Source organism: Astatotilapia calliptera, chromosome 11, assembly GCF_964374335.1.
Source record: "Astatotilapia calliptera chromosome 11, fAstCal68.1, whole genome shotgun sequence".
NCBI lineage: Eukaryota > Metazoa > Chordata > Actinopteri > Cichliformes > Cichlidae > Astatotilapia > Astatotilapia calliptera.
In genome coordinates this window covers 34,011,034-34,036,851 of record NC_137432.1, presented here as the reverse complement: position 1 = coordinate 34,036,851, position 25,818 = coordinate 34,011,034, and the positions used below count along the sequence as shown (strand labels likewise).

General features: G+C 38.5%; 1 protein-coding gene and 1 non-coding gene across 3 annotated transcripts; one reads left to right on the top strand and one right to left on the bottom strand.

The window, feature by feature from the left end:
* Nucleotides 1-1,156: 1,156 nt before the first annotated feature.
* On the top strand, nt 1,157-23,217 carry septin7b (septin 7b). Of its 2 annotated transcripts, XM_026185094.2 has the most exons (13): nt 1,157-2,210; nt 3,858-3,964; nt 4,952-5,052; nt 5,809-5,943; nt 9,703-9,820; nt 10,367-10,459; nt 10,558-10,654; nt 10,862-10,913; nt 11,819-11,947; nt 12,928-12,948; nt 15,651-15,786; nt 17,472-17,614; nt 21,814-23,217. In XM_026185094.2, the coding sequence occupies exons 1-13, from the start codon at nt 2,201-2,203 to the stop codon at nt 21,851-21,853; spliced, it is 1,182 nt and encodes a 393-aa protein (XP_026040879.2). In that variant the 5' UTR covers nt 1,157-2,200; the 3' UTR covers nt 21,854-23,217. The 2 variants fall into 2 exon arrangements, with proteins under 2 accessions (XP_026040879.2, XP_026040880.2); XM_026185095.2 differs by lacking the exon at nt 12,928-12,948.
* Nucleotides 22,727-25,102, bottom strand: LOC113032276 (uncharacterized). Its single transcript, XR_003273852.2, has 5 exons — nt 24,345-25,102; nt 24,009-24,111; nt 23,879-23,902; nt 23,680-23,736; nt 22,727-23,596 (listed from the first exon to the last, which is right to left on the bottom strand). It is a non-coding gene; the product is annotated as an uncharacterized LOC113032276 (transcript).
* Between the last annotated feature and the right edge of the window lie 716 nt (nt 25,103-25,818).

The window sequence follows — 25,818 nt, the reverse complement described above, 5'->3', positions numbered from 1 at the left end:
AGGCAGTCAAAGCCAACTCTGGGGGATGTGGCAAGTTAGGAGGGGGAGGAAGGCAATGCTGCCATCTAATCTGGATTAAAGTGGATCTAGTACCTCAGAGTTCATGTTTTGACTTTTAAGTTCATTAGCTTCAGACCGTGGCCTCTAAGTCAGAATGCTGTACCTGCTCCCCCACCCCCGTGTCGCTGTGTCAAACTGAAACACCAGATTTGGTGTTCTACGGAGCAGAGCTTTCTAAAATCTGCACAAGCAAACTTTAGCTTTCACCTGCCACCACTTCCTTTAGCAGCCCTATCACGAAATACCGGAAAGGAAACACACGGTTGTAGTTTTAAAATGTCGGTTCTCATATTTTCATACTTAAAAAAATTACCTGTTTGGTAATGCCTGTCTGCAAAACCTAATTTACAGTATTTCCAAAACTAAGGCAGTATGATACGGCTGAAATTAAATTGCATTTCTGGTAGGCAAATCAGCACATTATGTCTTGGTATCACACAAAAGACACGTGGGCTGCTGTTGGTGGGCAGGAGATGCTTTGGTGTAAGAAGCAGAAATACTCTTATAGCCACAGGCAAAAAGAAAAATCTGCAGCAGTTGGTGAAGCTTGCTTTATGGTGCTACTGACATTACAGGAGCAAAAACGGGCTTGTATTGCTTAGATCGTGAATTATTTTGCCTGCAGGCCTCACAACTAAAGAAGCTGATTCTGGAGACAGGATAGTTGGTTTGTCAGGTTGTCTGAGATTTCTAAATTATTTTTTTGTTTGTCTTCCTGTGCACTCCCCTGTGATTCTTTGTCCCTGGAAATGTTGGCTCTTCCTGCACATGCTGGGATTTCATTACATCCATCAATGCCAAACAGCTGTAAGTATAAAAAATGTTTCATGCCTGAAATGTAACTGGACTGCAGTATTTTTTTCAGCAGTCTTTTGTCGATAAGCTTCTCAGAATACAAACCAGAATGTGTGATGCTTGATATTGTTTTTCCTTTTTACTGTGGAAAACCAAAGACAAGTGACTGAACAAGACAGAACATTGACAAAAAATAAACTATGGTGGTATTAACTTACGCTGGACATTATAAAGAAAATTTTTGTGGTATTTTTCAGGGTGTGTCGTGGTATTATTTTAAATATTTTAGTGTAACTGGATCTTTATATAGATTTAAAATGACATTTTTTGTCAGACGTAGATCCAATTAAAAACATTTTAAAAAGCCTACTCTTAAGTTTTGATTTTAAAGGAAATATTTCGCACAAGGCTCTAGAGTCATTCTGCCTGTTATACCTTTAACATGTATGTAATGGCACCTTTTTGTTGCCGTTAAACAAATTCTGCCTCAAAAGCTACTTTGAATTAAACTCTTTTTTGAACATAGTCTTCCAAACTTTGTTGCCCAAATGATTTTGCCTCCAGGTAGAAACACCAGTTAGCCTTGAATAGCACATTGTCTTTGCGTTGCCTGGTCTTCTGTCACTGTGTGAAATTTCAGCACAGAATCAGCATGACCAGAAAGGAAGCAAAACAGTTCTCCTTCTTTCGTTTAAAACTTTAAACCTTCCCAACAGCTGACACGGCCCCTGTCTCCGGGCAGCTCTGCTCCCCTTTCTTTATCCTCCATCTGTCTGTATTGTTCTTAAACTCAGCAATGGAGCCCCTCCCAAATGCTACCTGGCTTGCTAACATTACCCAGCATGCCATTCATGACAATTTTTATAGCTTTAGAGAGAGTTTTTTGTTTTAGAGTCTGTGTCATGCCCTGTTGACTAGAGTTAATTTTAGAGTATGTATTGTTGTTTTGTATTAAGGTATATGAGTATGGTTCAAGCCATGAGCGATAAGGGTGATGTGTATGTGTACAGCTCCATTCTGGGCTTTATGGTTTAAATTTATAACACATCTTGAATATTGTGGCTTCTGAATACTTTCAGTGTAAACTTAATCAGTTGCATAATAAAGATGTGAGAATATACTTTTTCTTCTTAATCCAACACAGTGGAGAGTCCGTTTCAATTCAGGCAACATAGTTTGTTCATGACTTTTTGTTTTACACTTTAGAAAATTAGATTTCTTTGTGGTTTAATTTTTTTTAACTTTCTTACAGCAACAGAAGAACCTAGAAGGATATGTTGGCTTTGCAAGCCTCCCGAATCAAGTCTATAGGAAGTCGGTGAAGAGGGGCTTTGAGTTCACCCTGATGGTCGTGGGTAAGAACACACGCTGCTCGCCACTCAAGTTTTCCCTTGTTTTGTTTGAATCATTTCATTGTATTCTTTGCGGTTGGCATTTTAACATCCTTCACTGTGTGGTTTATTTTAGAGAGAGAGACGGGTTTGTGTGTGTATACACAGCCATATTTATACACAAGGGACAGACCCCCAGCTTTGTAGTGTTAATTGCTGAGTCAAAGAGGAGGGGCACAGATTGCATTCCTGTTCGAATTCATCTCGATGTCAGATCTTTGACACTGTCTCTCAGCAAAGAAGCATTTGGGTTGGAGTTATCTAAAAGTGCACTCAGCGAATCAGAAATGCAGACATTCTTTTACAGCGCTCGGATGTGGTGGTTGACGCTGTGCCAAGATCCTCCTTGGCTGATGAGGCCGTATTTGGAGGGACAGTGTATCCTAGGGTCAAAGCCATTTCCTGTGGTGGGACCAAGAGAATTCATACCCAGCATGCATCTAAGTAAAGCCAGTAAAGAAAACTCTGCGTTGTTAATGCTACGAGAGTGACGTCTCTCGTTGCATTAACAATGCACAGTTTTCTTTAATTATTGCTGCTAATAAATGTTCAAACCTGTTAGTGAGCTGTCTCTTAAATGTTGTTATTAGATAGTTGAAGTAGAAGATCACTTTTGCTCCCCCATCACTTCTATTGCTGTTGGATAGTGACCAAGTGGGCCTCTGGGGGCTGTGAATGCTTCGCTCTGTTTGTAACAAATATCTTCATTTTGGGGATAATTGCTGAAAAGATTAAACAAATGGCTTTGCAACAAGGAAAGAAGAGGAGGTCCTCTGGGCTTTCTGTTGCTTAAATGGTGGCTATTGTTTTTATGGTATCACCCGCTTTCACGGACACACTCACACTCAGCTTTTCTTGGCTCCAACTAGCTGCGAGCCCACATGTCCCTGCAGTGCTGTTCACATACAACGCAATGCGTCACCAGCGCGGTGTGATAGGAGTCAAGGATAAAAGATAAAGGGAAGCACAAGGAGAAATTGAGATGGCATCACCACCGGTGGCTGGCTGGCTGGCAGATCTCTGCATGCCTCATAAAATCACATGACCCAACAACCTGTTCAGCAGCTCATTTCACAGGCTTGTCAGGCATTCAGATCGCAGTTTATCGCTCATTGTTGCGTACGGTGATAAAATGTACAACAAACCGATGACACAGTACGAGCTCCACACATTACCCTTTGCTTGTAGCTCTGGCATAAATGGTGGCTCGTTAAATATTGACTTATGGCCATCAGCAAAGTCGGGCAGTGCCAGTGGTCGTTTCCACTAATGATCCTTTTCTCTGGGAGCTTGGACACTGGATGCACAATGGAAAACCAAGCATGAGAAGTCTCCCGGACTCCACAGCCAGCCAGCTGCACATAACAAGAGCCATTGTTCATGTTGTTTTCTTAGCCTTTTAACTGGTAACCCAAATGGATCAATGTCTTGGGCAAATGTTACTTGCATCCCCAGTTAGACACATGGTCTTTTCTTGTGTGGAAGATGCCAGCAGTAGACTTTGTATAGCTGTGTTACAAGTGATTTTAAAGCTCTTATTCTGAGTGATACTGTGTCTCACAATCTCACTGTGTTTTGTTTTGGTTTTTTTTTTTGTTTTGTTTTTTACAGGTGAGTCTGGACTGGGCAAGTCCACATTGATCAACTCTCTGTTCCTAACAGACCTGTATTCAGCAGAGTATCCTGGACCATCACACAGAATCAAAAAGACTGTGCAGGTACACACTGACAAAAATATCTCTTTTAAAATCAGTTAAACCTGCAACAGCATGTGCTGGGCTGAAATAATATCACTTTATCTTTAAGCAGTACAGGTGTTGTGGTATAAAAGTTTTTCTTTATCTGTCCTTGTGGCAGCAGACCTGAATCAGATGTTAAAGAAAATGTTCCACTCCAGATAATTTGAGTTTTTATTGTTTAAATATTGCAGTTATCATTGGGACCGCTTTATCCAGAGAGGTACTGATAATAAACACGAGATTAAATTTAGATATTTTCATTCATTGTCCTATATGTGATAGACGTGGTAAATCTGAAGGATCACTGTCAGACTCTGCTATTATTTAGTACCAGGCAGCTTTTTGGGGGTGATGCATGTAACGTTTTTTTTCTAAACAAAATGGGATATTAAAATACTACACTAAAAAGTCTTAAAAGCCTGAATGTATGCCATGCAGATTGAGCAATTAAGAAAAGAAAAAAAAAGATTTTTACTATGGTGTTTGTCATCATGAAATGTATCTGAATATTGGAAGCTGGGGAGAGTCATGGGGTGTTGAAAAGGTTTTGTTATTTTTAAATTTTTCTCCCAGTTTGTGAAATTATTCTCACAATTGTTTGAACAAGTCAGACTTTCCGTCAGCTGACCACATGACTTCATGTTAATCTTCCTTGATTACAAAACACCGTCCTAGATCCTAAAAGCCTAAAGTGCTGTGTGACTCTTGCTTCAAAGCCTTTCTGGTTTTTCAGAATAGTTATCAATAGCACAATATGTGAAGGCATGTTGCTACATGCTGCCCATTGCCAAATATTTTCTGTATGAGTTTTGAAATCTTAGATACACTTACCTTAACGTGACGATCATTTTACACCACTCCTTCCATACTGTGTTTTCATTACCTACTAAACAGGTTTGGTTTCAAAGGCGCAGTTTATGGGAGAAGTAAAACTTAGCATTCCTGTCATTCTTTCTTCGTTGACAGGTGGAGCAGTCGAAAGTTTTAATAAAGGAAGGCGGTGTCCAGCTGCTGCTTACAATAGTTGACACCCCAGGGTTTGGAGATGCTGTCGATAATAGTAATTGGTAAGGGTCACCACCACCTTCATTTGTAATCCTTAAAATATCAAAGCTACTCTCTGACATTCCTGATTCAGAAGAAGGGTGCAGCAGTTCCGCAGATTTCAAAAGTGGATTCAAGTGCTTTGTATGTTTGTCTTTTTGGCTCATTATTGTGAAAAATCCCATTATCTGCCAGAATCACATTAATAAATGTCACCTATTTAAACCACTTGATCAACTTTTTATTCTTAATATCTATTTCTCACTATGGGGAGGTGAAATATACACCTCAAAAACTTCTTCACACTTCTTTGACTTATATATAATGTAGAACATCAGATAATTGTAGTGACACATTTATCATGACAGACCAAAGACTCGAGTTGTTTTATAGACACACTTGTTAAATATGATCCTTTAACTTCATTACATTTTGCCACATACAACTTGGACAGGACATGATAAAAGCTGGTCTGATGACCCTGTCATTTTGAAAATAACAAATGAGATAGAAGGGGGAAAGAAAACAGTTCTTGGCAATTTCAGACTCCTAAAGTCCACTTATACCTGATTATACCTGTGTGATTATTTATAAAGAGCAATCTAATTGACCTATCTTAAAAAGTGATACATTCCTGCTGAAACAGCTTTTATCCAAGGAATAATCATAAAATGGTTTATGTGCACCTTTGTCACTCAAGTCCACTAGTGAAATGTTTCCCTGTTAAGAAACAAAGACCCAGCAATAACTTAACTGAAGCTGTAATTTGTATTACACAGCTGGCAGCCAGTCATCGACCACATTGACAGCAAATTCGAGGATTACCTCAACTCAGAATCTCGAGTGAATAGAAGGCAGATGCCCGACAGCCGAATCCACTGCTGCCTTTACTTCATTGCCCCTTCAGGACATGGGTGAGTCTAGGACACAGATTCCGTTAAAGACAACTGTTATCAAGAACCTCTTTTAACACTATACAATGCTACTACAAGCATATCCAGAGAGAATTAACCTCTTAAACTGCCACATGATTGTTGGGTTTGAAGTTAGCGGATGAAAAGCATTGGACTGGAAAAGGGAAAAGGTAGTAAGGGGAAGGGTGAACAGTGAGAGGAAATAGTGTAAGGAGGGAAATGAAGGGTCAGTAGTGCCTCAAAGGTCAGTGAAGCAGGGTTGTGAGTGGAAGAAAAGGTTGCTGGTTGAGATCATTGTGCAGCCTGGAAAATTCAGAGAACGGTCGGTAGTGTAGCATTTCCTCCCTGAGCATTTTCACTTAATATGGCTTTCACGGAGGTGCTAGATGTGCGTACTGCTTCTGAAACTAACAGCATTGAGCGGTAGTCATGTTGGACTGCTTAAATTTCTGCAGTAAATTCATATCTTGACATTATTTTTCTCCTACAACTAGACTCCCCCACCCCCACCCCCAGCTGTTGTTGTGAGTGATAATGTGAGACTGAGTCAGCCTGACTTGCAAAATAAGGGTTAAAAGTGGGCCTGTTAAAAGGAGAAATAAGTGTGTGGGGGTTCTAAGCAATACTGAGACGCTGGCTCAATGCCCGGCAGATGATACTGATGACAAAAAGATGACTGTGGAATTTTAATTATAATGTTTATCATTCATAAGCTACCATGTCTTCTATAACAGGCTGGTGTGCTCATATGGCCTTTTTTCTATGTGTGTCTACGTGTCATGGATGATGCATGTTGGTTAAAGATGAGAAAGTGTGAGAGTAGTGAACGTGAGAAACTCTAGTGGTTATTTCCTGCCCTCGGGGGGAACAAGATAAAAACCTCTTAAAAATGTATTTAAATGCACGAGTTGGTTTTATTCCTTTTAAAGTGAATGGTTGCTCTCTGTCACATCTGTTGACCTTATTGTGTCTGCTGTGTGGCTTTGCAGATTTCATTAATATGCAAATATCGCTGCTTACTCACATGCCTTTCAATCTGCTGATCATGACCTACTGTAAGCCGTGAACCAGGCTCTGTCCTCCTTTGTGTCCTCATCTGCTTTCTGTGAGACATTGTGTTTGTACAAGCCCGCGATCTGTACTCACACAAGCTTTACTTTTATCCTTGAGGATGGGCAGCGTATGCTCTGGCATAAACACAACTGCACACTCACAGAGCACCCCTTCATAACAGAGCTGACTGCTCTCACACAGCCGCACAATGACCTCCAACACTGTGATATGCTCTGGCATTCACAACCCCCGCAGCTAAACCCTGGCTGATGTGACGTCAAGGTTATCTGCAGGTCTAGAAAAGTCTCATAAATCACTGAATTCAGTTCAAGACTTCAAAGTATTGCAAGATTAGCATCCAGGAAGACTTTATTTAAAATACAAGGGAAACTTGAGTGGTTGTGGATTTTGCTGTAGGATGCTATTGATTTTTTTTTTTTTTTTTTTTTTTTTTTTTGCAGCTATTAGATTTTTAGCAAGCAGTGTTACAGAGTGGGTACAAAGTAACTAAATATAGGAAGAAAACTAGCACAGCAGATGTCAGATGACATAAAAGTGACTCACTGTAATAGTGTATAAAGTGATGTGGACAGTGCAGGGTTTAAGTTAACAGCAGAGTCTCTTCTGTGGTGTGTACTGTAGGTGCGAACAGTTTCCTGCCATTGTGGTAGTAAAGCAGAATCGCTCTCTTTAACAAAGTGCAAAGTGTAATTTGTACCAAGGGTGGTCGGTCAATGATGAATAGCAGTTAATATAATGGTAACATTTCCATCCTTCAATTTTTACCACAATTTTCTTTGGATCCAAATTGCACTAATGCATGAATTATGTATAATATTAAATCTAGGTCATATTATCAATATTAATTTACATGATACCTTTACATAATTGTGTCAGTATATTTAAATCCTTTCCTGCATCATTGGTGACGTGTGTGGCGTAGCAGTTAGTGCTGGGGCCTTTCTGTGTGGAGCTTGCCTGTTTTTTCCCTGTGGCGCGTGTGCGGGCAGAGTGGTTTCCTCCATAAATCCAAAGACATACATTTTAGGTTAACTGGCGATTCTAAATTGTCCCTGGATGTGAGCTGGATAGAGTGACAGAATAATGTGCTTTTCAATATGTAGTTAAAAATGTGTCTTGTAGTCTGAAGAACCTTGAGTGGTCAGTAAGACTAGAAAAGCACTTTATAAATGCGAGTACATTACATTATTAACATAAAACTGAATTTTTTTTCCATCCATCTATTTTTCTGTTGGTTAGTTTTAGGGAAACGCTGACTGGCTACATATTTGTATTGGCTGACATTTGCATAAGTTGACATGTTTTCTTTTATCTGATTGGCTGTTTGTTTTGTCAGACTGATTTTGTGCAAGCTAAATGCTTATTTTTTTTAAGATAAGGTCTCCCTGGAAATGATTCAGAATAAATTACCCAAAAAATTGCAAAAACTTAAAAGATATTAGCATTAGGATTTATACATCTGTAAAGTCCCAGAATCGCACAAAGAACGCATCCTGAATTATAGTCATGCCTTAATTTTTCTTCAGAGACATGAATGACAAATATTGGGTTAAAAAATACTTTTATCAGCACAGCACAAGATCAGTTATTCTGGTCTTCTTTGAGCTCTTGATTATTTAACACGATTTAACCCTGATGTTTAGAAGAATTATTTAGCTTTTGAAATGTATTCATTAAAATGAACTTATTTCAATACCAGTTTTGCTAATGCTGTACCACTTATGATTTCCTTTCTCCCTCCCTTTCTTTGATAAAATATGTAACAATATTTGTACAAGACAGTGTGGGAAATATGTCTGTCTGGGTTCCACATTATTTTCTTCTCAGTAAAGAGATAAATCTGGGACACGTTTGGCTTAGCCAGACTGGTGTTAAATCACAGAGGGCGTTGATGGACTGAAATTCCTGTGGTTATTTTGTGTGGAGTCAAAGTTGGGAAAACTCCACACCTTCGGACCCTGTTTTCAGGAATTTAATGCGTGATTTCTGTGATCTTTGTGTGTGTGTGAAGTCGCTAAATTATCACTCAGCATGTGCCAATAAACTGTCTGCATTGTTTAATGTATTATCAAAGTCAGAGATTACCTGTGTGTTTTCACCCATACGAACTTCCTTTATGAAATGGACTCAATTAGGTAGCTTTTCATTGCTGCATTGCATCATTGCAGATTGTCTCAAAGAGTTTAAGAGCAGCACTGTGTTGTATACAAGCCTGCATAACCACATGATATCAGTCTTATCTTAAAGCATCATATTCTATTTCAAGGCACATTTAGACTTTAACCTCAAAGAATCAATAGAAGACATGATTGTGTTTGATAATAAAATACAAAGTGAAATCCAAAGGTACTGTGGTATTTCTCCAGCTCATAAACAACCAAAAATAGCAATGCCTCCCCATGACTGAGAGGTCATATTCCCAGATATTACAAACATAAGGTGTAAAGGAGTTCTATATTTAGTTTAGCTCAACTTATCTAGTCTACAAAAGAGCCGATCAAGAAGCCGTAGTCAAAAACCAGTCTGCCCTCAACTATCCTAGTAGTTTCTATATATAGCGAGGAGTACACACAACAGTAGTTTGGCAGTTTATTTTATGCTTTAATGTGCTGCACTGAGTCAATGTGTCTGTAAACGTCTGGCATTATTTCAATGAAATGTAAAGCTGTATTTTGATCTCTGCAGACTGAAGCCCCTCGACATCGAGTTTATGAAACGGTTGCATGAGAAAGTGAATGTGATCCCCCTCATCGCTAAAGCAGACACTCTCACCCCTGAGGAATGCCAGCAGTTTAAGAAGCAGGTCAGTGGTTTCCACAGCTGCAAAGTCCTGCAGAACAACTATGTCAGAGGCTCCTTTATTTATTTATTTTAAATTCCCTTGTGGTCATTGGCATGACTGATGCCGAATGATAATAGAGTAGAAAACACCATGTTTGGTGTTGCATTTGTCAGTGAATACAAAAACAAGGTGGTATTGCAGAGAGCTAAATTTAGCACTGCGTTTCTATGTAGTGTCCTGAGCATGGTGGTAGTAGGTCTACACAACCTTTGTGTGTAAGGTTCTTTATCCTTTTTGTTAAAAAAAAATGTCATCAATCCACCGTAAGATCAGTCTTCTGTTTTGGCCAACATTGTAAACTTAACTTTGTGTTACAAATGTAGCTGGTGTCAAAGACAACTTACCGTAACACTCACCTGCTTGGAATCCCTCCCCCCCCACAAAATGTTACAGTTACCAATATAAACCGTCCTCTGAACAGACACATTACAAATGACACCCTGACCTCTTGTTTAACCATTTTCTTGTCTGTCAGAATGACTTAACGGCCTTCTTTCCTCCTGATAGATCATGAGGGAAATCCAGGAACATAAAATAAAGATTTATGAGTTTCCTGAGACGGATGACGAGGAGGAGAACAGATTGGTCAAAAAAATAAAAGTAAGTGTCTTCTAGTGTGTTGTAACCACAGGTTCATATACTTGAAATACTTAAACAAAAAAAAAATCATTGAGGGTAAATGCTTTGTTTTTTGCTAGGACAAGTTGCCACTAGCTGTGGTAGGCAGCAACACCATCATCGAAGTGAACAGCAAGAGAGTTAGAGGGAGACAGTACCCCTGGGGGGTTGCAGAAGGTAAGAGACAGAATGTGTAATAAATGCATCTAAGCAAATGAAAAGAGTCTTATGATGGGACAGAGTTCCTAGAAACATGTGCATGCATGTTTCTCTGCATTGTTTATTGGATTAGACTGCAACTGTTACTTGAGTCTAAGCTACAAACAAGATTATGTAAAAAAAATTTATCCTGATAACTGACTGATGTCTTACTTTTCATTACAGTTGAAAACAGTGACCACTGCGACTTCACCATCCTCAGGGATATGCTCATCAGGTACTGAATAAAAAAGACCTCATGATATAACCCTTGTTTCCTACCCATAGACCTTATTACATCACTCATTAGTGCATTGCTTTGGTGTTTTTAAATTTTCATAATCTAAAAAAAAAACAAATATTCTTTTTCAAAGAACACAATCAGTGACTGGACAACCAGCCCGGTCTTATTTTGAAAGTTCCGTTCTGGCCTGTCCCATCTCATGTTTCCCTTGCCAGGCACACTGGTGTAATATCAGTTTCACTTAGTTGCTTTCGCAGAGAGAATCTTGTCTCACACGGGTATGGGGTTAACCCGGGGTTCAGATAGTTAATGTATCATTTTTCCACCATTACCTGTTTTTGTAATTTTGTTTTGAATTTTTGATTGACTAGATGGTTTTCGTGTTTACCTCAGTTTTTAAAGATCTATTTTTAATTGTTTGTAGTGGGGTTTTTTGTTGTTGTTTTTTTTTAAGTAGTGGTTTAAAATGTTAAAAGTTCCCAGTCTCGTTAAATACCTGCACAAAAGTCTCTCCAGGGTATTTCACCACAGTGACTAAGACTGTAACTAAAGACATTTCCTGAGGCCCTATATCATTTAAGTTGGTTTTTGTGTTCCTCAAAAACCTTTTTTTTTTTTTTTTTTTTTTTCCATTTAACATTTAAGGTTTAGTTGGATATAAAAAAATTGGGTCCAGCCTACCAGTTTAGACTGCAGCTAATGTATGTACATACAATGTATGTCCCCTTTCTGCTCTGGTGATCTTCTGCATCACCAGCTGCAGTTTAAGCCAGTTCATCCTCAACTGATAATGTTGCACGTTTTTCAAAGTAACTACGATTATCATTAAGAACATTTAAAAAAAATAGTATAACTCGAAGCGCAGTTAAAGTATATATATTCTTCTTTTTCCACCCCAGAACTCACATGCAGGACCTGAAAGACGTGACAAACAATGTCCATTATGAAAACTATCGCAGCAGGAAGCTGGCCGCTGTCACCTACAATGGAGTGGACAACAACAAGGCTAAAGGACAGCTGTCCACCAAGTAAGTCCTAGACAAAAGGCACTAGACACATCAATTGTAGCTAAAGGGGTTGAGGTTACCTCTGCTGTTTAACTGCCCGAGTAACAGCTGCGTTTTTCAACCTAAATTTTAAAGCCTTCTGGATTTAGTATCACATATAATGAAGCTAATGCGTAGCACTGAAGGAAGGGTATACCAGAAAGCATTGTATGTTTAGAGCACACACAGTGTAGATAGTGTATTTTAATTAAGTTAATAGAATCAAGTTGATTTCTGCTGATTCTGATGTTGCAGAATGTGTTGCAGTTTTGTGTTGAACCCATTTCATGCATACTTTTTGATATTTCATGTGTTTTGGACTTTACATAAGCTTAATTTTTCAAATTTGCATGTGTTAACTTAAGTGGAATAGATTTCTGAAAGCAGTGGGATGAACATTTGCCACATAGGAGACTGCAGATGGCTGTGTTATCACATTATGTAATCATATCCTTATTTTATTTAAGTATATTGGTTCCAGGCAACAGGGAAAGACAAAGCTGGAGGATGACTTCTTTCACTGAACCTTGTGATCGCGATTTGTGAAAAATACTGATGTGTTGTTGTTTTTTTTAATTGTAGTTTATCACTCTACTAATTTTCCACTGATTTCAAGCTTGGATTCAAAACACAATGATTAATTGTCATTAATACATTCATAAGCAAATGGCTAACACACACTGCTAAAACTCTAGCTCCATGTTGCTGATGCTAACACACAGCTAAACATTTGACCGACGGCTGAGTGTGTCTGACACGCAGCTCACAAAGCTGACACTTATTTTTTCCACACTTTTTTTTCCATTTTGCAGTGAAAAATAGCTTCAGTCACAAACTAATAAGTGTTGTTTTATTTTAGTGCATGATCTCATCATTGCATGCTTTGTGTGTGTGTGTGTGTGTGTGTGTGTCTGTGTGTCTGTGTGTTTGGTTGTGTTTTTGTTTTGTTTTTTGTTTTTTAGACTTGACACAGTTGATGGAATGTAAGTCAATTTTTTTTTTCAGTATTTTTGAGACCTATAACATCTTCATCTTCACATCCTTCCTCTCCTCTCCTCTCCTCTTTGGCTGTATTTGGGTGGTTTCTATCCCCCTTGTTGACTTTGGTCTGCCCCTGCCTACTTTTTCCTCAGTAAAGGTTTTGAGGAGGAAAACTGTGAACGGTCTCACCTCCTGGTCAACATAGTTTACCAGCCAGGACTGTGATGCTTTCAATTTTTCCAATCGACAATTTTTCCACTTCTATATAGTCACTGCTGCCTCCACCTGCTGCTGCTGCTTGGATTAGCAGCAGAGACCTGCGCATGAGATGTTTTAAGCGGTTACCAGTACTGGGCAATATATCACTTTAGCTGACATTAGCAACTTAAGCAATTATTTTCACTTATTTAATACTTTTAGAAGACAGAAATAAAGGTTTACACTGCACAATTGTTGTAAATATTAGCAATTTAACTACAAATTTTAATTTTAGTAAAAAAATGAAGGTTAGTACGATAACACCAGCAAACTGTTGTTTATTCTCCCGATAAAAATTGCACATATTCACCTTAGTTTTATCATCCGTACTCCACCTTAAGTGACCCTACAGTTTGAAAACATCTGGTGTACTAGATAAACGGGCATTACACTTCCTCTGTAACACATAAAACTGGCTACACCAGATATGAAAGTAGTCTGACTGGTGCATGTGTGCCACTCTGCAAACATAAATCTGGAACACTTCTTGTTCTGTCGCAGAAATGTTTTATTGTGTGCCTATTTATTTAAATATATTAGCAGAATAGTATGCAGACAGTAACAGACATCTGCATTTATTCTCACAGTACCAGCCGGCAGATGCTTTGTAACTGTAGACAGTCTACCTCAGCCCACAGATGTTCGTGTTGGGTGTTTAGCTTTTAGTCCACATAAGCTGGTGGAGTGTAACAGTTTCACTTCCTTGTCGGAAAGGACAGTCTGACAGCAGGTGAAGCTTTGAAAATGTTCTAATTATAGCGTGCTCTTGAAATGAGGCAGACAGGTATGCGAAACAAAAATATCTCTGGCAGCCTGTTGCCTTTCTTTACGAGTAGTCTACTTTGAAAATCTGAGACTGAAGAAGTCACTTGGATGAGTGACGAAACGTTTCTCCCACAAAACGCTACGTCCAGATGAACAGAATCAACTTTTTGGAGATACTTTGAAAATCAATCTATCACCTGACCAGAATTATAAAACCTGACTCACTCAATCAGCCTAGCATTTTAAAGTTTGTCAAAACCGGACTTATGTCTAAGTTATGTTGATTTGTGTTAGGCGGCATGCATGATGACTAAATATAGAAAGTATCAGGCTTAAAGAGTTGAGAAAACCATTTCTATTAAGATTTAAAGTTTTAAAGACTTTTAACTCTCCAAACTAATCTGCTAATCTGCTTCAGCAGGACTGGGGAAAAAAAAAACATATTTACATGAATATGTTCATTAAAGCCCCTTTTCCATTAGTACCTACTCTGATCGGCTCGGCTCGGCTCTGATCGACTGTTTTTCTTGAGTAGCACCTAATGTGTGTGGTTGTCATCATAGAAACAAGGCCCTGCATCCTGTTACATAATTAGTACCGGTATGTGACACAAATGCTACAACGAAGGTGGACGTTGATGCAACAATATACCTGCTGCCCCTTTTTTAAATAAGTAAATTCAAATTAAGAAAAATGTGAAAATAACTTGTGCCAGCTGAGAGCTGATGATTTCAAATCAAACACCAAAGCTTCTCCTGCTGCCGTGTGAAACTACTTTTTAAATGAAGAATATTAAAAACGTGAAGAAGCAAGAACCTAGCATCCACTAGCACACGTTTTGTGTGTGTGTGGAGGGGGGGGGGGGTGTTGTTTGTTTTCCCCCTTCAGATTTGTTTAGCCTCCCTGGGAAAAACAACACTTAAACATAGAAAATGTTTACAAAAATGACAAAAAAAAAAAAATCGGGCGTCTCTCCAGTTGTCATTCCCACAAGCTACATTCCTCGTAAGCTCAGGTAACCGCTCCACATTCTTCATGACAGGTCTCTGTTCACTTACACTGCAACAAACCAGCCTGGTGAGCTTTACTAATGTTAATCCACCTCCACTCGCTGTCAGTGGTCACAGGTTCCTTGCATTAACTTTTGGATCCCTCCTCTGGTTCCCAAAATTGGTTTGTGGTTGCTTTCATGTTCTTGTCGCAGCCTGGGATCCTCCATTCCTAAATCTTCACCTGTGCCTCTATTTTTCTCCCCCCTGTTGTTTTTGTTTGGAAAAAAGGGAATAATACTGTAACGAGATTTCCTTGTAGTTATGAAAATGTGCTGTATAGATTTATTGTTTCTGTGAGCTCAGCAGACGACAAATTTAGTTCTAATAAAATTACTTTTAAGGTTTGATCCAAACTGATGCATCTCATGGTTACATTTCAAGCATTGTCCTGCTTCTCTCTCTGTGATGTTCCAGCCTGCATGCAGTAGTATCTGGAGGAAAGGAAATGCTGAAATGAGACTTTAATTTGCAGACAAAACTGACTAAAAAAGCTCACATAATTAAGTCATTCTACTGATTAGAAACATTAGTAATACTGAATATACTGATAAGTAGGATGATGCTAGTCACATTCTGTAGTTCACGTCTAAATTTCTGTTTGTGCATGTTTTCGCGTGCTTCCTGTACAGGAGTCCTCTGGCCCAGATGGAGGAAGAGAGACGAGAGCATGTGGCTAAGATGAAGAAGATGGAGATGGAGATGGAGCAGGTTTTCGAGATGAAAGTCAAGGAAAAAGTGCAGAAGCTCAAAGACTCTGAAGCAGAGGTAAAACACACAGGCTAATGAATTCTGCAATTCATGCAGCAGTGAAGTTGCCTGTCTGGGCTCCTTCCTTCCTCTTATGCTGACGTGTTTCAGCGGTTAGACGTGTGAGGGGAACTCATGTGCACATGAACGTTGCTCTTTTGCACGCAGGTTTTATTCCTACGTCTCCCAAAACAATGTTTAGAAAGCAGATGTTTGAATGTTTGAAGAGATAATAGCCTTCACATCCAGTTTAATACAAACTGCTACTGACAGGAGACTGGCTCCAGATAGTTATAAAACTGTTATTAGACCAAATGTTATTAAAATATACCAATTCTGTCTTTGAGTCATCCTCAAAACTTAGTGAGCTCATAATGTTAATAAAGTAGATAATATTCTACCAGTGTAGACAAATGTTTATTTTCCTTCATTTCATATCTCTGACAGTACGTATTGAGACTTGGATTCAGTTCTTAAGTCTCCTCTCTCTTCTGCATTTCTCTAAAGTCTTTATTAGCTCAAAGTCCTCCATGAACAGCTCAGTTTCACCAGCACCAAAATGTAAATGCAACGCCCTCTATAGCACGGGCTATAAGTCATGTTTTAAAAGATGTGTCCCGTTTGCGGTTTATATGTGAAATGCAAACACCGACTGGTGTTGATGTAGCACTTGTTGTCTCATTAATACAACACCAGTGGTTATTTGAGAATTTGCTCAGTTGAGAGGATGTCAGTCAATCCTTCATCCAGCCTCTGTCTCACTGAAGTCCTCAGTGATCAGTTCCTGTGATACCTTACAGACCTCAACATTTGTCCCATCAGAGCACTTCGCTCTTAAAATGCAGACTTACTTGTGGTTCCTAAAGTTTCTAAAAGGTTTACTAAAAGCCAGCACCTTCAGGTATCAGGTGGAACCAGCTCCTAGTTTGGAACTTCCTGTGATACACTGAGAACCTCCTCTTCCTTCTCTTTACTACTGTGGCTTTGTGTCTCGTCCTTTTTACTCTTCTCTTTCACCCTTCCACCCCAAATAGCTTTGGGAGATCTTCCACTGCTGTTGTTAAGTGCTGCTCTTTACCTTTAAAATTTAAATCACCATGTGGTGATTGGTGTTGGGAATTGGTGCTTTATAAATATATAAATATAAAAACTTTAATTAAATAGCAGAGTGTAGTCTGAGGCTACATCCCTAGTTGATATCTTAAAAGTATTTAAATTACATCACTTTTTTGTGTTAGATTAAATATTCTACATAATTAATCTGTCACTGTAATTTAAATAGAAGTTGGAGTCAAAGTTATAAATAAACCTTCAGACTAATAAAATTTTAATTGAGCTTCTGATGATTTTCAGGATCATTCGCTGTCCAATTTCCCTCGAGGTTAAAGTTTCAGCTCATTTCTTTCTCTCTTTAATCAGCTGTGTTTTTCTCTCCTGTGAGTGTTAAGCTGCCACTAAACTGAAATTTAGCCATAAGCTCGAAAACATTAAGAATTAAAATATAAAAACGTGGTCTCACTTTGACACTATGATTGTCTCTTTATAGGATTATTCATTCTCCTTCTGTGTAACTGAGCCTGTATCAGGAACACAGATAAAGTGGCAGTTCACATTTCTGTGTGTGCAGCACTCGGCTTATTTCCTGCATGTGTGCCACTGCCTTCAGTCCAAAGTGCTTACAGCGTCCTCTGTTCTGTTATTAGCTTCAACGGCGTCATGAACAAATGAAAAAAAACCTGGATGCTCAGCACAAGGAGTTGGAAGACAAGAGACGCGTGTTCGAGGAAGAAAGGGCAAACTGGGAGACCCACCAGCGCCTGCAACAGCAGCAGATGGAGGCCACCAGGTACAGCACACACACCGGGGCTCAGATCGTGTATATATGCATCATCATAGTCACACCCTGTGGTTCAGCTTTATGCAAAGTTTGTGCATGCATCACACATTGCAGGGTTGGGGAATAAATAGATTAGTGGGTTATGTCTTTTCATTTTCTTAGATTCTGCATTACACTGCATGCTGTTTATTTTTCAGACTCCCAGCCCTCTAAATACTTGATTGGATTCAGCCTTTATGCTGTGTGTGTTTATCAGGAAGTGTGTCAGCTTCAGGGCCAAACAACAAAACGGAAGCAAACCATCTAACAGGAGCATAAAAAAGCTGCAGCAGTGTTTTTTTGCTTCAGTGAAATGTGGTGTAGTGAGTGAGATTGTTGTATGAATGTAAATTTTTTTTGTGCCATTTAGGGTATTTAGCAGGGTTGCACTCTATGGTATTTTTGGCTGAGGGTAGATGCAGTTCACTGTGTTGTAAACACAGTGGACTTGGAGGCAGCTTCCTATGTCTTAACTTCCTTTCTAATGAAGTTTAACTACTTTACCTAATGTGCACAGTATAAAGGTTTTCTCGCTCTGTAATAAATTCATGTGCACATGTGGCTGTCTGCTGCTGTGTTTGTGCTGTTAGTCCTTTTACTTTGCAACAGCAAAAAAGAAAAAAACAGAAGATATAATGTTGAAAGAACTTCTGTGTAGATGAATGAAACTCGTCAATGTTTATTTGATCCTAGTTGTTTTCGTTCTTCTTCCTCTTCACGGTGAGCTCGACTGTGGTTGTTTCAGTCCCTGGACATGGACTGCATGTGAATGGATCACTGTAGTCTCCACAGTGGCCAAATTTCCATTATAATCCTCTAAACAGAAGACTATGGACCCATGCAGGACCACACCCTTAAAATGACACATCAGTAAAAAGGCAATAAGTACAAAAACGATTGTTGACAATGTTTCACAACATTGAAAAAAATAGCATAACACTTAGGATTTTTGAGAAGGTACCAACAGTATCATGTATGGTCAATAATTTTGGTAAGTGGTAGCTTAAAAAAAAAAAAAGCAGCCTAAGACTAGGGCTGGGCGATATGGCCTAAAATTCATATCGCAATATAATTTGAAGCATGTGCAGTAACGATATATATCACGATATATTCTTTTCTTCTGTATAACGTATTTTCCACACTATAAGGCACACTTAAAATCCTTTAATTTTCTCAAAAATCGAGAGTGTGCCTTATGTATGAATTCTGGTTGTGCCTACTGACCTCGAATCAATTTTGGCGTGCAAAAATCTGTATAAATTTTTTTTAGTACAACTTTGGTAAGCTGCACTGCTTGATGGATTGTCAGAGCATTACGGCTGCCGTAGTGAGGAGCTTCGTGGAGTAATCTGGGTCCATTCAGTGTTGCCACCTTAGCGACTTTGTCGCTATATTTAGCGAGTTTTCAGACACCTTAGCGACTTTTTTTCTAAAAAAAAAAAACAAAGTCGCTAAAAAAAAGACAAGCGTATCGCTTTTACTCTCAACAAGCAGCGGGTGCTGTAACGCAGTCAGTTCTTCTTTTACTCTTTTACTCTTATGCTGTTTTGTGGATCACAAGGTTTAAAACTACTTATAAACACACACACACAAAGTAACTCCACCAGAGTGCCTATTTTGGGTCACTTTTGCCGGTCCAAGCCCAGGTAAAGGAGCAGGGTTGGAATTGTGACATTAAAAAAAACAATAATTGCTAAAAGAAATTTAATTTGTAGTTCTAAATAAACTCTAAATGCATTTAGGACGTTTTTTTTACTCGATGTCTCTTCCACGATGTTATTTCTCTCTCAACAACATAGGTTACAATTAAGCAAATTAGGCGATGACGTCATTTAGCGACTTCTAGCGACTTTTAGGACAACCAATCCAGTTGTTCAGTGATGACGCGACGAATCCTACTTCCGGGTCTAAAGTAGTCTGCGTTTAATATGGCTTTTGTGTTGTTAACATGTTTAATGTCATGTATTTTCTTCTATTTGATCTCAAAAAGCTCCTAAAACAGTCAGTGATCACTGTTGACCTCCCTCGGCTTTTATTACCGCTAATCATTTATTGAAGCTCAGTTTTTAAAACCTTAGGATGTAACTACAGCACAGCCCATGCAGCAGTATATGAATGACTAACCTCGTATTGTGGATGGATTATCTCAGTTGTTCTCCTGGCTGAAGTTTGGTCCTTTTACAGCATCCTGCCATGCGATTACATTTGTTCCTGACCACCGAGAACACTCACGTTAACTTTTATCGAGTGGAAAAAAAGTTAGCTTGTTTATATTATGCTAACATAGCTGTGTCGCTAGCGGTCACGTAGCACATCATTATATACCAGCTAGCCCAACTTCAGTAACCCTACAAACGTCACTGCTGTTTAGTTTTCTGTCTTCATTTATGCTGGAAGTGATAACAGAGCTGTACGTTTTAATTTGTTTCCAAAACCCCGCAGTCAGGACACGCTATATTGTATTTAGATAGAAGCTAGCGAGCTAACTTCCTGCTAACTTCTAACTCCGTTAAATGTCATAAATTCCGTTTTCATGGATGCCTGGATGTTAAACTCAATTGTTACACCTGGTAGAGCAGAACGCTGATCATTTTATTAAAGATGAAAGACTTTAGACAGTTTTTCAACTCTCAGTAATGCCATAGTGATCGTTTGATATATGGAGCTGCAGCGGAGTTTAGACCCAGACACGGCTAGTGACGTCAGACTGAACAACTGGATAGCGATTTTCCTTACTGAGGAGTTGGCAACACTGGGTCCATTACTCCGTTTACTTCAGATCCCAAAGTCAAACGAACACTAAGAGTTAAAAACGGTCTAAATTCTTTCATCTTTAATTAAATCATCAGCGTTGCTGCTTTAACGGGTGTAACAATTAAGTTTAACATCCATGCGTCCATGAAAACAGAATTTATTAAATTTAACGGAGTTAAAAGTTAACAGGAAGTTAGCTCGCTAGTTTCCACCTAAACATGACATACCATGTTCTGACTGAGAGATTTTTGAAACTAATTAAAACGTACAGCTCTGCTACCACTTCCAACATAAATGAAGACAGAAAACTAAACAGCAGTGGCATTTGCAGGGTTACTGAAGTTGGACTACCTGGTATATAATGATGTGCTACGTGATTGCTAGCGACACAGCTATGTTAGCATAACATTAGCACAGTGAAGCTGGAGGATGAACGCCAAGTTTTTTTTTCCACTCGATAAAATTTAACGTGAGGGATTCTGGTGGTCAGGGACAAATGCAATCGCATAGCAGGGTGCTATACACGGGCCAAACTTCAGTCAGGAGAACAACTGAGATTATTCATCCACAATACGAGGTTAGTTATTAATATACTGCAACAACATGGGAATAGAGCAGCCGCGAGAGAATTCAACATTAATGAATCAATGTTACGGAAGTGGAGGAAGCGCAGTTTTTGGCCTTCCCCATATTTCAAAAGTGCTTCATCTCTTTGCTATGACTGTCGCCCGGCATAATTTGCAGATGATAATGGTTTTAGCCGCTGCCATGCTTTCGACCAAAACAGGCGCAGCTTGATGACGTCATCAACATGCGATAGAGCGATATAGTCAAAATCTCTATCGTTGGCCAAATTTATATTGTTTATATCGCCCACCCCCACTAAAGACTGTTTATTCTGCCAAAAATGAAAATGGACTTTAGCCAGCTGAACCAGCCAAAGGTTCTCATTCTTCTAAACCAGGGGTTAATTTTCCCAAGGGGCCACCAGTGCAAGTTTATAAAGGGATAAAATTAATATTGAGTAGAACTGAGTTCAGGCGCTCAACATTCCCAGTTTCTCATGTAGCTCTTTGGGAAAATTAACTGCCCACTCCTGCTCTAAACCAGGCTTTGAGCTTCGAGCTTGTATATTATTTGATAATTTTACTTGAAATGTGATTTGGATAAATTGGGCAAGGGAGGTCACTCAGTTGTGATATGAATGGGTTTATTGTTTCTTCTTTATCGGCTCACATCACAGCAGACAGAGCCTCCGTCAGAGCGTCAAGAACTTTGAACAGTGTTGTTAAAGATTCAGCAATCATCAAATGAAGTGGTGTTTGTTGTTTTACACAGTTATAACCTACATATATAAATAAACATGAAGTGTTTGTAGAACAAGTGTCACTGACTTTTCCCCTCTTCTTCTTCAGGACCCTGGAGAAAAACAAAAAGAAAGGCAAGATCTTTTAAGGACAGTCGGCAGGACCACCGCCACTCGAGAAATTTATGTTTGCCAATGTTGCCAGTCAGGACACCAGTGTGTGGCTCTGATGTTACCCCACCTCCTCCCAATCTTCCTCTATCCTCCCCTCTTCTCCCCGCTCTCCTCCCCCTCTTCTTCTGTCCCTGCTCTGTCTGCCAGCACAGCTGTGCTCCTGCTCCCAGCTGCTAGAGGGCGCACTGGGGGCATTTGTGGGTGTGTGAGGGGGCCTGGGGGGGGTCTGCATGTAAGGCCAGAACAGCCTCTGCAGAGCCCCCTGGCTGCCTAAGAACAGCCATTATCTTCTTCATCATCCTCAAGGAATGTTTACTTTCCATATTATTTTAATTATTATTATTATTATTGTTGATGTTATTATTGTTATACTAAATACTGTTCTCCACCCCCAAATCGGCTGCTTTCTTTCTTCCCAAGGTTGCTTTTAAATGACTGGTGTGTGTAGATTTATCATTTACCGGGGGCCGCGCCAATGTTTATCTTTTGCTTTAATTTTGTGCTGAATAAATCGTTAGAGAATGATAATGAAATGCTGAATATGGAATATATACCAATAATCTTTATAAATGGCGGCCAAATTTCCCCAACCTTTAAACATCTGTGTTGGCCCGCAGTTTCACAATCGGTTCATCCCTACAAATACCCACAAGTACAATCAGTTTCTGTTGAAATGCTTGTTTACAGGAAAAGTTAACGTATATGAACATTTAACCTGACCTTCAAATGTGTATCAAAGTAAGAAAAGGACAAGGCATTAACGAATCCTTTGTTTTGTTTTGGTTTTGAGTGTACCTGTTAAACCTGTAACCCTCGTCCCATCAGCGCAGCAGGCTAGAACGAAACACTGTCGGTAGAAAACACGAGAAAATGCACCTTGGGCCTTTTTATAGATAACAAAAAATGGCTAAAGCTTCTTTTTTTTTTCCTGAAATATAACGCTTTCTTTTTCTTGTGTGTTTAGCTATGTTCACTAGTCTCGGACCACCATTTATATTGTCATAAGTGTTACATTTCACTTTAGTTTATTTTTATATATACCGAGCCAGCTGAAGTAATAACTTCTTTTGTATGTTTAGAAAAATCCTCAGAGACTTGACAGCTGCGTGTCCACTGTTAAAGAAAAACACTTCCAAATATTAACAGTGATTCTGGACACATAGAAAAAAATAAAATAAAAACAGCCCACATGTTATTTCAGTTACTCTGCGGAAACCATCAGTGGGAAATGAAGAGTCAACATCACATTTTGCTTTGGCTATGTACTCCATCTCTGTATTTTTAATTTTATTTTTCATTTGTAATGTACAAAGTCACTTAATAAACCTGTGATATTGAAGAGTAAGATGGATTTATTATGAGAAAACGTGCTCATTATGAAGTGGGGAGAACACCAGTTTTGTGACTGAAACATAAACATAAAATAATGCTTTTTATTTAATTTTTTTTATAAAGCCCCTCAATTTAAACACGTGCTCTGGTAATTTTGAATTATTAAATGATTTCTATGGTGGCAATATAGGACACTGTTTTACCACTAGGTGTCGCTCTGTGCACTTTAAGTGTTAGGGCGATTTTCAATGGCACTAAATGTTATATTTTATACATTAAATAATATGTACAGACTATAAAAGTTGAATGGAGACAAATCACACGGATGGAAATTTAGTTTTTCTCTCCGATCTTCAGCCTTGAATCGACGCCGGGTCACAGAGCTCCTGCGGGGATGAAACCAACAGTTGACCAGGCAAATATAAGCTGATGTGAGACTAGATTTATGAGAGTGTTGCGGGAAATATACCTTAATCCCAAGAGCTTCTCTTCCCCATCAGACCCACAAAGGTTTGAAATTTGTGCCCTAGAAAGAAAAACAGCATTTCGCCATATATATATATATATATATATATATATATATATATATATATGTATATAAATAAAAATTTTTACCTCTGAAATAATGCTGAACTGAAATGCAAAAAATAGAAAGTTATAAAACTTACGTTTACGTGCCGTCCGTGTTTTTCCTGTTTGTGAAGAATTAAATGGATGAGTGAACTCTCTCTGGGTAGATGAGCAGTTTAAAACATAAATCTGCATAAATTTGTTCAAAATGCCGTCATATCGTCTTACCAGACTCCTTTCTCCCCATAAATCCAAGATGTTGGCGAGATCCTGGTTTTCTGATCATTCTAACTAAAATGTCTTGAATTTCTTTAGAGTTTGGCCATTTTTCCTTATATGAGACAAACACAAGCAAATAAAGACGTTTAATATTAAACATTCTCTTTTTTCCATATGAGAAAAAATACAATAGAAGCCTGAAACCGAATCCAAGAAATTATTTCATTAAAAGGTTTTGAGCGTAAGCATTAATCATAATCACATACTTTGTTTTAACTTTCTTTATACGTACTCTGAAAGGACGCTGGCAGCAAAGAAAGTGCCAGCAGGTTTATAAAATTTTACCTCCTCGATGTCTTCTCTCCAGATGTCAGCATCCATATCTTGACAGAAAACGTTTGACAGAAGCAGCACAGAAATGAAAACAAGTTTAAGCGTTTCCATCACTGCAGACTGTGTGTACTTAGCCAGGAACACAGATAATAAATATCTGTGTGCAAGTGGATCACACCTCACTGCTGAGTTTCAGATGAAGAGAGCAACATCCACGGTTCTTTTGCCGAGGTCCCTTTACGCAACGTTTGCGCGCTTTTACGCACAGCTGTGTGAGTGAAAGATGAGGGCTGATGCTCATCTCCGGCAATTATTCTGAGTCACTTGTTGCACGTACGTCTTCTAAATGGTCTTGTGTGACTTGTTCAGAGAAATGTTTTGAACTGGACTACTTTAACACTGGCTAAAATGCTTATCAGACTACGCTATATGATATAATTGGAACATCTTCACAGCACATGGAAAATCGTTAAATTAACAGTAAAAGAGTCAAAAACTGGTTACGGACAAAAAGTGTGTGATCATGTATGAGTTGTATAGTTTTAATGTTTTATTTGGGAACAGAATGGTGTGAATGTGTAAGTTTGGTGATGGAGTTTTTATTATGAATGAATGATGAATTTTTATGAATTATTATGTCTATTTTTTATGCTTAAGGACAACAGATGGAAATTAGCCCTTGGCTATAATCTGGTATGTTTACATTCATGTAATTTTTAGTTTTACATTTATGTTCATTAACATGCACTGTCCTAAATAAAATAAATAAATAAAGATTAAAGGACTCTGATTTGTGCATTTAGCAGCTTATTGTTGCTGTATGTAACCACCACTTTTTTATAATCTATTTTTATTTGGTTTTGTACTTCCTTTTACATCTTAATTTCTCAAATTTGACATGATTGTGATATGGTGAAGCTCTCTGAGACATGCCTTAGTTTTTGTATTAGCAGATGTGCAAGAAAATGTCCTGATGAATGAGATACGGTTATATAAAGAGCTACATTATACTTGTACTTTACATTGTTTACTTTATATCGATAAAACTGAATAGTTTTCTTAATAATAGCAACCAATATATGTTGTAATGGCATACTCTAGTTCTCGAATTGGCTCTTGTGTCGGATAACCTTTTAAATATTTTTATTGAGATAAAAGAATACGATTCAGTTTAATTACGTTTTATTTATACAGCACCCATTCATAACAACAGTCACCTGCACGGTGCTTTATATTATTAGGTAAAGACCCTACAATAATCAGAGGTGTGGACTCGAGTCACATGACTTGGACTCGAGTCAGACTCGAGTCATTAATTTTATGACTTTAGACTTGACTTGAAAAAATGTTCTAAGACTTGTGACTTGACTTGGACTTTTACACCAATGACTTGGGACTTGAATTGGACTTGAACCGGTTTACTTGAAAAGACTTGATATTTTACCCCAAATATAAAATTTAACATGCATATTATATAGAGATTGAA

Coding starts and splice junctions, on each gene's coding strand:
- septin7b (XM_026185094.2), top strand. Junction 5,053..5,808: donor GCTGTCGATAATAGTAATTG/GTAAGGGTCACC, acceptor TGTATTACACAG/CTGGCAGCCAGTCATCGACC. Junction 9,821..10,366: donor GCCAGCAGTTTAAGAAGCAG/GTCAGTGGTTTC, acceptor TCCTCCTGATAG/ATCATGAGGGAAATCCAGGA.